Source organism: Chelon labrosus, assembly GCF_963514085.1.
Source record: "Chelon labrosus genome assembly, chromosome: 16".
NCBI lineage: Eukaryota > Metazoa > Chordata > Actinopteri > Mugiliformes > Mugilidae > Chelon > Chelon labrosus.
Genome location: NC_140349.1, coordinates 734739 through 746906, shown reverse-complemented (window position 1 = coordinate 746906; position 12168 = coordinate 734739). Strand labels below are relative to the sequence as shown.

General features: G+C 44.5%; 2 protein-coding genes across 6 annotated transcripts; one reads left to right on the top strand and one right to left on the bottom strand.

The window, feature by feature from the left end:
- Window positions 1-218: 218 nt before the first annotated feature.
- On the bottom strand, window positions 219-4727 carry rnmt (RNA (guanine-7-) methyltransferase). Its single transcript, XM_084563702.1, has 11 exons — window positions 4667-4727; window positions 3964-4071; window positions 3689-3818; window positions 3462-3587; window positions 3130-3245; window positions 2595-2776; window positions 2346-2510; window positions 2151-2268; window positions 1309-1410; window positions 1190-1223; window positions 219-388 (listed from the first exon to the last, which is right to left on the bottom strand). The coding sequence occupies exons 2-11, from the start codon at window positions 4069-4071 to the stop codon at window positions 351-353; spliced, it is 1119 nt and encodes a 372-aa protein (XP_084419828.1). The 5' UTR covers window positions 4667-4727; the 3' UTR covers window positions 219-350.
- An 84-nt stretch (window positions 4728-4811) lies between these two features.
- On the top strand, window positions 4812-8807 carry LOC311501725 (THAP domain-containing protein 6-like). Of its 5 annotated transcripts, XM_084563708.1 has the most exons (9): window positions 4814-4853; window positions 4998-5100; window positions 5320-5521; window positions 5670-5771; window positions 6006-6216; window positions 6337-6490; window positions 6807-6934; window positions 7471-7534; window positions 7664-8807. In XM_084563708.1, exons 2-8 carry the CDS (start codon window positions 5021-5023, stop codon window positions 7494-7496), a joined length of 903 nt encoding a protein of 300 aa, XP_084419834.1. In that variant the 5' UTR covers window positions 4814-4853; window positions 4998-5020; the 3' UTR covers window positions 7497-7534; window positions 7664-8807. The 5 variants fall into 5 exon arrangements, with proteins under 5 accessions (XP_084419831.1, XP_084419834.1, XP_084419833.1 ...); XM_084563707.1 differs by lacking the exon at window positions 7664-8807 and having other exon boundaries at window positions 7471-7625; XM_084563705.1 differs by lacking the exons at window positions 7471-7534; window positions 7664-8807 and having other exon boundaries at window positions 4812-4853; window positions 5001-5100; window positions 6807-7292.
- Window positions 8808-12168: the final 3361 nt, after the last annotated feature.

Below are 12168 nucleotides of genomic sequence, written 5' to 3'. Positions count from 1 at the left end.
TTAAAGCACATCTTGTTCGTTTCAATTCAGATCCATTGTGGTGGCGTATAGAGCCACAAAGATTAGAACTGTGTTGATGTCCCAATATTTATGGACCTGACTGTATTTTAGTTCAGTTATTGGAGCAGACCAGAGAGTTTAGAAACCAGCAAGACAAGGTTCTAATAAAATGTTCCTCTAAATGTTCCAGGTCGACGTCTAATGAAGAAAACTCTGAGTGGCTGTAGTCTGCATTTATTTCTACATCAGAGCCCAAACAGGTGATTTATCCAAAAAAAGAACAAAACAAATGAAACAGAAACAAAGTATAAATACAAGCTGACACTGAACAGGTGAGATGGTTTCTAGTATCAGGACATCTTCTGAAAGACAAACACCAAGTAGATACCTGCACAGAAGACAGCAACAGATAAAGGTTAATATTATACACAGATTCAACTAAACACTCAGACTATGGATGTGTACCTACAGCTCTACAATCAGCTCTGATTTACTTCATACATGTAGAAAACTGATAAATAAATATGAGAAGAAATTCATTAAATCAGTTCTTTAGACTGTGTTTAATTAAAAGCAGCCATGAGTTCTCCAATAGTGACCCAGACTGAGTAATTAACTCAACGATCAGGTGACACTTCTCTCTGTGACCTAACGTCATTTAAACTCTTGATAGTTTTAGACTCATTCAGAAACAGGGAGTTGGTTTGTTGTTGTGTTTTGGATTTGATTAAAGGAGTCAGCTTTTTGTTTAAGAGTAAAAAACGTGAGCTTTGTTGAGTTTTCTTAAGTCCTGACCAGGCTTCAGCCATGAATGAGCTTTAGTAGTCGGACAGAAACCAAAACCACGTTCCTGTAGTGTCAAAACTTCTGCTTCTGATTTAATGATGGTTGGCTAACGTCAAAGCTGCCAGGAACTCAAGAAGAAGATGCAGAAGAAGAAGAAGAACCAAAGTCACCTTTAGTCACATGATTTTGGTTCTACTTCTTCTTTTTCATTAAAACAGTAACATTAACGTTTTGACGCTACAGGGACCTGGTTTTGTTTATAACAGACCTAAAATAAATAACTACATAAGATCAGACGAGGCTGAAGCCCGATACCGATCCGATCGTTTTAGAAATGCCTGGACCGACCCTGATACCGATCGGTGTCAGTGTGAAGTCAACGAGTCAACTGGATCAGACTTACTGGCTGCCTCCCACTCAGATCTGCTCAGAGTCCCCTGCAAAAGACAAACAACAGCGTCAAACCGGACGGGACCGACCACGGGACCCAGGACCCAGGACCAGGCTCTGAGGACCACTCACCACTGGTGGCTTCACTCCGGCTCGGTCACAGTGCTCTTTAGCATGGCAGTACTCTCCTGTGCTGTCTGCAGCCTGTCGACCTCCATCCTCACACGGAAACGGCTAAAAAATATACAAGCAACACGTTAACATGGTGCTGGACGTTGATGTGGTTAATGAAGATGAAACGTTGACGAGTTAAAACTAAAACCTGATGATAAAAACTATGAGGAAGAGTTAACGAGATGAGACGAGAGTGTTACTTGATGTGATCAGACATTATTTTAATAACAGACCCTGTCCTGTGTTAGCCTACCTGATCTCAGTTAGCGTTAGCTCCCAGAACTAGCTAGCTGCTACTAGCCCTGTGGCTACAGATGAGGAGGAAGAATCTGACATTAGAAGGAGCATCACTCTGATCGGTCACTAAGATAACTATGAAGTTAAAGACGTCTCAGCTAAGAACGTTACTAGTTACATGAAGTTATTGACCTCTGGCCTTTGACTGACACTTAAACAGTTAGCATTTAGCATTTAGCTAAGACTGTCCATAGATGTAGTTCTCTCTGTAATATCTGATCAAATGATCTGATCAGAGATCAGTGCTGATCCAGACTGTCACCTGGATTCACATTAAACTAAAGACACAAACACTCTGATTACAGATTAAATTAATGTTTAAAATTAGTGTCAGTTTGACTCAATGTGAGAATTAAAAGTAAACTATGAAAGATAAAGACGACTAAATCCAAGATGGCCGTCAACATGATCAGATCCAGACTAATCCTACATCCAGATCTTCTTCCTGTGGTTGATTAAATAGTTTGAGGAAACATTTCTTATTACTGATGATTCAGTTCTACCTCCAGAGCCATCATCTTCATCATGAGGCTGCGATGATGATCCTTCTTCAGTTTCTCTTCAAAGAACTCAGAGAACCTCTGCTTCGCCACCAGACGCATGTTGTAACGCTTCGCCATGCTGATCCAAATAATCAGAGAAGAGTCACAACGCTGTCTAACAAAAGTCTTCAGTTTGAAAACAACGTCTAATCTTACTGTTCGAACAGAGGAAAGTAGACGAGGAACTCTGGGACATCAACAACACCCTCAAGGCTGAAGTGATACTGACATCCAAAGAGGGGGTAGGAACCTTTGGACTCAAAGGAAACTTTAAACACCTCGTTACCGAAGGACAGAGAGTCTGACGCCTCCAGACGTTTCCTGCAGAGAGAGGAGCGAGGCAGTCAGTTAGTCAACCTAGAAAGGTCCCGTCAGGAAGCAGCATACGTTGAGTTGTGTTCTTACACGAGTTCAAAGGCGTCTGGAGTCGTTCCGATGAAGAAACCTCCGGGTTTCAGACGCTCGCAGGCATTTCTCAGCATCGTGTCGGCCTTCTGCTCGCTCTCAAAGGAGTAGTGGTAGACAAACTGACAGCTGCAGACGTCGAACATCTGGTCTTTGTCATCAAGCTTCTCTGATAAAACCTCCTGCACACAAGGAAGTCAGTGCGTTAACCCGAGAGGGGAGCAGCTGGTTCTTCATCACTTCTACTGGAGATGATCTGAGCAGTACCAGGCTTCAGCCAAGAATGAGCTTTGCTAGTTACTGATTTTAGATCAACCATGAACCAAAACCACGTCCCTGTCGCTTCAAAACATCTTCTGATTGAATGGAGGTTGGCCATGCCAGAAAACAAAGACGAAGAGGAAGAAAATGAAAGTCAGAAAGAAGAAGAGGAAGAGGAACTATACGACATAAGATACTCAACAAAGACCTGGGTCAGGACATCCTAACGTTTACAGACGTTGTCTTTGAGCTGATCTAGGCGGTTCAGTTCTACCTTGGAGCAGTCTGCCGTGATAAACTGAGCGCTGAAGATCTTCTCGTTAAAGTGACTTTTCCTCTTCATCTCCTCATAGCGACTCTGGCACTGCTCCACAGACACTCCTGCTATATCTGAAAGTAAAGACACATCACAGGGTGACTGACAGGAAACCAGACCTGATACTAGGACCTGGACTGTACCACCCTCCATGGACCTGGAGCATCTACTGATGATACACCCCATGGAGGCTCAGGATCTTCCAACACGCAGTAGATATTAATAGAAATATGTATAAATGAACTGAGCGTCTTCTATTTGAAGGTGGAGAGGAGGTGAGCTCTGATTACCTGCACAGACCAGGTGACTGATCCCTCCTCTTCTCCACTTCAGAAGATCTCCTCCTTTCCCACAGCCCAGGTCCAACACAGACACCTGCCGAGACCCCGCCTCACGCACCTGCTCCAGGATCTCACCTGTCAATCACACAAACAGCCGATCGATTAAGAAATCATGTTGAATTCACTGTGAAGGTTACTGGTGCGTTGATGAAGAGTGTTGACTGATGATCAGTTACCAATCAGGACGCTCTTCAGCCAGTTGTTAAAGTTCCTCATGAAGAAAATTCTGCTTTGACTTCGAGCCGCCAGACCAACTTCCTGCAGGCGGTTATAATGAGTGGCCACCTTCACGCTGTGGTCGGTCACCTGGCGGATCAACAACGTCACCAACACCTGATTAATAACTAATTAATAACTCATCAACACATGATTAATAACTAATTAATAACTCATCAACACATGATTAATAACTAATTAATAACTCATCAACACCTGATCATCAATAACTTACCAGCTTCTTGGTGGGTGACGTCTCCTCTTCATCCTCCTCCTCATGTTTCCTTTTCAACTGTCGTTCTCCTGGAGGAGTCACTTCCTCCCTCACCGTCTGAAGATCCATCTGTGAGAGGAAGAAGGGGAAGAAGAGGAAGAAGAGGAAGAAGAGGAAGAAGGAGGAGGAAGAGGGAGGAAGAGGAGGACCATATAAACTCAGATGTCTCTACTTGTGAAGCATCAGCTGACGAACCAAACAGCTGACGTGGAACCAGTATTAGTTTAGAAAGTTCTGATTTCATTGAATCACTTTTTACATTAATTACAATAATATTTTAGAAGATTTATTACTTGTATTATTTAATTGTTCGTATTTTTAATATTTAATATTATTTGTTTACATCTATAGATCGTGTGTAGAGCTGCGATTCTATTGACTGAATTTATTATTATTATTACGAATGTCTTTAATGAGGATAATGGAGGTTAATCTCGTCATTCCGAGTCACTAACATTAGCAGCTAGCAGCTAGCAGCTAGCAGCTAGCAGCTAACAGCTAACAGCTAGCAGCTAGCAGCCCCGTGAGTTTGATTAAAAGACAAAACGTCTTCGGTCGGAGATGAACCGGATCGAACCGGAACCGGAACATCTTCACAGTGAAACGCTCAAACTCGACGTCAACATCGAAATCTGATCAAAACTGATGAAAGAAAACAACTCACGGTTCTCTGCAGACACGACGCGTGCGCTCTGAGCAACTTCCGGGTGTGCGTGCGTCATTCTTCTGCGACAATATGGCGACGAGGAAAATAGAAGCGATCGATCCCATGGGAGGGAGGTGCCTAAAGCGCCGCCATCTTGGTACAGGGCTAGCAGAGGCAGCGGTACATGAACCCACGAAGGAAAGAGGTACTCCTCAATCTCAAAGTAGAATTATTCGCTGAATTTTGAACCGATTTCTCAACGTATTGATTTGTTAAAAACGTCACACATGTAGCTATGATAAAAATATGGTTTTACTACCCAAATACAAATTCTACTTAATGTTATCAGCAGACTAGCTTCTGACAGAAAAGATGCCGGACTTCTGTGCCGCGTATGGATGCTCTAATGAGCGGAGCAAACAAACCAGATCTCGTGGGATCACTTTTCACAGGTAAGATGTAATCAAGGGATAATCTAGTGTGAGCAGGTTGTTATTGAGTGAAATAAACCCTGACAGGACGAACAGAACCCCTCAGCCTCTAGTCCGGGCTCTATCCATGATATAAAACCAGATTGATCTGTTAGAATACAGCATCTAATGGAGCTAATACATTATATTATTAATTATTTTTTGTTCTTTATCTCTCGCTACGTTTCTCATATTTTCAAGGTTTCCCAAAGACAGCAGTTTAAAGAGACAGTGGGAGCTGGCAGTGAGACGGAAAGGTTTTGTGGCAGCTGAGAGGTCGTTGCTCTGCAGTGAACACTTCCAACCAGAGGACTTTGACAGGACAGGACAAACTGTCCGGCTGAGACATGGAGTCAAACCATCTGTCTTTAACTTCCCACCTCAGTCACAAAAGGTACAAAAGGTATGTGTGTCATTTGGCTGAAGAATTCATTCATTTCTATGATTCTTATGTCTTTTTTTCTGTCTGCATGTTTAGGAGTAAAGTACAGTATACCTACCTTCTACACTAAACTTTTTAAAAATGTTGTATTATGTTTCTTCCATTGAAGCAAGTACCATCAAGGACAACAGAAGCTCCAAGGAGAGCAGAAGGAAGCCTTCCAGTGGACCTGCCTCAGCGTCTCCCTGAAGCTGAAGCTCATTCTAATGTTGTGAGTATTTACATGTAATATTTTTCCAACACATGAGAGCACGCTGGTCATATTACAACCTGTATCTGCTCTCTGCCACTCACTTTAGACACATGAGTACACATTAAAACATACTGTAGTGTGTTATGTCCCTGCTCATGTCCAGGGTGCAAACAGTGGGACTGAAGGATGACATTAAGAATACGGGCCAGCGACATCAGTGAGTGACGAGTTATAAACATCTCTTTCCACCAGGACCACAGTTATGCTTTGCCTGCTTGTCCCACTCGTCTAAAGGCCAGACTTAGTGAAGCTCTGGCTCGAGTGAAGAGTCTGGAGCGGGAGAAGAGAAACAGCATGCTCCGGGAGCGAAGGGCGAAGAAAAACGTGCTCGCCCTTCTGGAGGATCTGAGGGAGAAAAACCTCATAAATGAAGAGCTGAAAGACAGGCTTGAATGCTACTCAGGTGAGATGGAAATACTGATTTGAATGTTTTATATGGGTCATTTCTGCTTATAGTCTGTGTTAAACTCTCTTTCTTCTTATTTAAAGTCGTACTAATACGTTTATGCTTACTGAATTTCAGATCTTCGGGTAGACTTCTTGGCACAGAAGGGCCATGAGTACACCAGGGAGCAGAGGGAGTTTGCCCTCACGCTACACCTTCATGGTCCCAAGGCATATAGTTTCCTGAGAGAGTCTCAACATCTCCCTCTGCCGCATCCCCATACGTTGCAACGGTATTGTCCATGTTGCCTGATTGTTAAATACATTGTGAGGGTCCGAGCTGGACTAGTGTGTGGTAAATAAGGATACCATGTAGGTGCAGAGGGTTACCGACATTCAAGTTGGTTGTGTGGCTACAGGTGTGGCCATCACATACCACTTTAGACCTGACAATGAAAATTACCAATTTAAAAGCTCACATCACATCACACACTGTGTTCTGATACATTTGGAGCTTTCACATATGCTAGTTTCTGTTTATTTTGGGGTTTTGGGGGTTATTTCTGAAGGGGTTGGGGCGGTCAAATGACTACATTTTATTTTCCAAAGGTGGCTGACTTCAGTGGATGCAAAGCTGGCTCTGTCACCGAAGGTCTGTAGTCTGGTACAGGGGATGGAGAGCAGAGCAGAATCAGAGGAACGCAGGGTCCGGGATGGAGATGGAGAAGGTCGGACAGGTACTGGGGGGCAAGGGCATGAAGGGATTTATATGTGAGGACAAGGAGTTTGTATGATATATATGTGTATGTGATATGATGTGTCTTGTTCCAGTTTGTTTGCTGTCTGCATTTTTTTCTATTTGAATTGTTTAGTGTTTGTCAGGTCCTACAGGTGTCAATGGTATGTGTGGTACCCTAACCCTAACCCTATGGTACCGTGTTAACATCATGCAGGTGTCATGTATTGCATGTTCTAGCTTCAAGCTGTCCCTGTTCTGGTTTAATAATGTTCCTATAGTTGGTTCAGCATCCGAAAAGAAAGTAAGGTTTGCAAACCTGTAAGAAGCTCACAGTCATTCTGTTCCCAGTAAATAGGCCGTACAGTACAGTTTACCCACCATGGAAGCAAAAGGTCTATGACTGTGGCCGTCCCTGTCACCCTTTGCTGTTTCACATCAGTTTACCTCTTTCAATGAACAACATTCCTAGGTGCTTCCTCGAGGTGTCTTTGTTTTAATACAACTGGGGAAAATAAACCTTTCTCTTTTTTTCAGGTACCTGTCTGTCATCGGGTTTGTGATCAACATTGATGGTTCCTGAGCTGCTCCAAGTCCAGCGGTATGTCTGCACCTACCGCTCAATCAGAGCATCGGGTAGGGTTCACATTTTACAGCCTTTAAAAAACAATAAGAAAAGATCTTTGGTGTGATTGTAGTGTGTGGGTGTGTGTTGTTTTTTTCCCTTAAGGGGGCTGGAGCAATGATCCCTCTGCCGGCCAGTTCCAGGGCATCTTCTGGTGTCTGATGATCCGGTGTGGCAGCTAGGCAACGTGGCAGCTCAGGATGACATGGTGTCTCTGTCTGCTGTCCAGATGTCCTCTGCCCAAACTGCAGAAGAACTTCCTCCCCCGTTTGTTAACTTTGCAGCCCTCGTGTGTGACCACAGCTACCTTCCCAGGCGCTTTGGCGGTCTTGTGGACAATGCTCTGGTCAACATTGCAGGGTTTGTGGTTGGGCAGGTTCTAAGAAGGCTGTCTTGCGATGTGTGCCGTGGCAGCCTGGTGACAGACGCTGTACCCTCTTCACTTGATGAGAGCTACCACCTACTTGTGCTCAAAAATAATGGTGGCTGATGATTCCATCAGCAGAGCGAGTGATTGGCCAGGGCCACTCAGGGCAGGCTTCTAAGGTGTCAGAGGTCATGCATGTGGTCCGTGAGGAGACTGGCTCAGATGATGTGTTTTTGCTCAGGGAACATGCTGGAGACACATAATGTGGCTTTGACAACCACCATCCTAACCTACTGGAACTAGTGGTGTCTGTCTTCCTCAGAATTAGGCTGCACCACGTTGTAAAACCTACCTCACTCAAATACCAGAGTGGCAGCACAGAAGGAGACTGTGCAGAACAGTTCTCTGTCAGGGTTTTAGCCCCAGTTCATGAAAGGCTTGTAAATACTCTTGTAAATATTTTTCTGGGGGGATTGTTAATGTTCTTTCCTTGAATATTTCAAAGTTCTGCCACTTAACCCTCTGGTAATTCAAAGAAGCTGTTTAGTTTGAATATCTGGAATCAATCAAATCACTTCATTCATAGAGATGATGATACTGATCAGGGGGTGGTGGCAGTTGAGGAGCTGGACGGCCACGAGGAACAAAGTCCTGATCCTGTAAGGTCCTGCTAGCTGCTCTGACGGTCTGATACTCAACAGAGACAGCAGGTCCTATGTCTACAATAATAATAATGATGATGATGATAGTGATAGAATTATTATAATATAATATTAATATAATAATAATAGCAATAATGATAATACCGGTAATAATAAGAATAGTAATAACAATATAATTATTAATATTAATATTATTATTATATTCAAATGCAATGCATTAAAGACCTGAACACACCTGAACGTTGTCTGGCTTTTTCTTCCGTCTCTGTCTGTCATGTCTGTCTCTCTCTCTCTCTCTCTGTCTGTCTGTCTGTCATGTCTGTCTCTCTCTCTGTCTGTCTGTCATGTCTCTCTCTCTCTCTCTCTCTGTCTGTCATGTCTCTCTCTCTCTGTCTGTCTGTCATGTCTCTCTCTCTCTCTCTCTCTCTCTGTCTGTCATGTCTCTCTCTCTCTCTCTGTCTGTCATGTCTGTCTCTCTCTCTGTCTGTCTGTCATGTCTGACGTTTGACAAACAAATAAACTCCTGACAATAGCTTGACAACTGAGCGATCTATGATCACTGTTGTGTAGAAACACCATTCGTCCATAGATGTAATGCACTGTAGGAGCGAGTGGCCCTGTTCCAAGATGGCCGCCCTGTAGGCACGCGGCTCCAGTAGGCGGCAGCGCTCACTGAGGCGTCTGTATATACACTATATTACCAAAAGTATTCGCTCACCTGCCTTTACTCATTCTATGAACTGAAGTGCCATCCCATTCCTAACTCATAGAATTCAATATGATGTCGGTCCACCTTTTGCAGCTATTACAGCTTCAACTCTTCTGGGAAGACTGTCCACAAGGTTGAGGAGAGTGTTTATAGGAATTTTTGACCATTCTTCCAAAAGCGCATTGGTGAGGTCACACACTGATGTTGGTCGAGAAGGCCTGGCTCTCAGTCTCCGCTCTAATTCATCCCAAAGGTGTTCTATCGGGTTCAGGTCAGGACTCTGTGCAGGCCAGTCAAGTTCATCCACACCAGACTCTGTCATCCACGTCTTTATGGACCTTGCTTTGTGCACTGGTGCACAGTCATGTTGGAAGAGGAAGGGGCCCGCTCCAAACTGTTCCCACAAGGTTGGGAGCATGGAATTGTCCAAAATGTTTTGGTATCCTGAAGCATTCAATGTTCCTTTCACTGGAACTAAGGGGCCAAGCCCAGCTCCTGAAAAACAACCCCATACCATAATTCCTCCTCCACCAAATTTCACAGTTGGCACAATGCAATCTGAAATGTACCGTTCTCCTGGCAACCTCCAAACCCAGACTCGTCCATCAGATTGCCAGATGGAAAAGCGTGATTCATCACTCCAGAGAACGCGTCTCCACTGCTCTAGAGGCCAGTGGCGGCGTGCTTTACACCATTGCATCCGACGCCTTGCATTGCACTTGGTGATGTGTGGCTTGGCTGCAGCTGCTCGGCCATGGAAACCCATTCCATGAAGCTCTCTGCGTACTGTACTTGGGCTAATCTGAAGGTCACATGAAGTTTGTAGCTCTGTAGCAATTGACTGTGCAGAAAGTCGGCGACCTCTTTGCACTATGCGCTTCAGCATCCGCTGACCCCTCTCCGTCACTTTACGTGGCCTACCACTTCGTGGCTGAGTTGCTGTTTTTCCCAAACGCTTCCATTTTGTTATAATAGAGCTGACAGTTGACTGTGGAATATTTAGGAGCGAGGAAATTTCACGACTGGATTTGTTGCACAAGTGGCATCCTATGACAGTTCCACGCTGGAATTCACTGAGCTCCTGAGAGCGGCCCATTCTTTCACAAATGTCTTGTTTCACAGTCTGCATGCCTGAGTGCTTGAATTTATACACCTGGGGCCAGGCCAAGTGATTAGAACACCTGATTCTGATCATTTGAATGGGTGAGCGAATACTTTTGGTAATATAGTGTATGTCTATGTTACATAGACATATATACATAGACGTATATATGTCTCTGGATCCAGACGGTCACTGATCAACGTATCGATCACTTCCTCATCTAATGACAGAGATATCTGGACATAATGCTTTTAATTATTAATATTAATTAATTATTGTTATTCATTTATTGTCAGTTTATGTTTCACCAACACAATAAAACCTTCAAGATACTTTATTAAAGAGACACTGAGTTATATCATTAAAAACCAATTATTAATTAACTGATGAAATGATTGTATTTTCCATGTTTGTCTGATTCTGCTCAGCTCAGAGACGTCTGACTGTATTTATATATTTACTAAACTGAAAACGTTTTGTTCAATAAACTAAAAAATAAAACTATAAATAAATAAATAAATAACTTTCCTGTTTATCCTTCAGACTGTGACCATGTGTTGCTGTAGTAACAGGAACCATCCAGCTGGTGGCGCTGGGGATCCTACTGCTCTGACTGGTCCAGGGTTTGTCTCCACCCTGACCTCCACCCTGACCTTCACCCTGACCTCCACCTTCCACTCTGACCTCTACCCTGACCTCCATCCTCCATCCTGACCTTCACCCTGACCTTCACCCTGACCTACACCCTGACCTTCACCCTGACCTCCACCTTCCACTCTGACCTCTACCCTGACCTCCATCCTCCATCCTGACCTTCACCCTGACCTTCACCCTGACCTCCATCCTCCATCCTGACCTTCACCCTGACCTACACCCTCCACCCTGACCTTCACCCTGACCTACACCCTCCACCCTGACCTTCACCCTGACCTCCACTCTGACCTCCACCCTTCACCCTGACCTCCACCTTCCACTCTGACCTTCATCCTGACCTCTACCCTCCATCCTTCACCTTTACCTCCACCCTGACCTCCACCCTTACCTACACCTTCCACTCTGACCTCTACCCTGACCTCCACTCTGACCTCCACCCTTCACCCTGACCTCCACCTTCCACTCTGACCTTCACCCTGACCTACACCCTCCATCCTGACCTCCACCCTCCACCCTTACCTCCACATTCCACTCTGGACTCCACCTCCATTGACCACCTCCCTGACCTCCACCCTGACCTTCACCCTTACCTCCACCTTCCACCCCTGACCTTCACCCTGACCTCCTCCCTGACCTCCACCCTGACCTCCACCCTCCACATTAGATTAAATCCCACATTAGAGTGAATGAGTTCTGAGTCGTTGCTGAATCTCCAGACCAGACGAGTGGATGCAGACGGTGCTTTCCTATCAGCTGATCTGGGATCGTTTTCCCTGCAGTGATCCTGTCTGGTATGTCTGTAATTCATCCTGACATGAGGCTCATTACTCTGCTGGCACACTCTCACTTTAAAGATCAGTTCACAGGAATCCACTAAACTAATAACGGCCTGAATTCTTGTCTGTAATGAAAACATCTCAGAGGACGCTTCTCTGTGTCCTCCATGAAAACATTTACTGGTGATGAGTGGATGGACATCAAATGAAGCCGGGACAGACTCCAGAGATGGACTCTGTAGGACCACTATAGGACCTGGTTTAACTCTTTCATGCTTCTTCTCCGTCTTCCTCTTCTACTTCTCCTTCTTCTTCTGGCAGCTAATGATGCTCACTATCT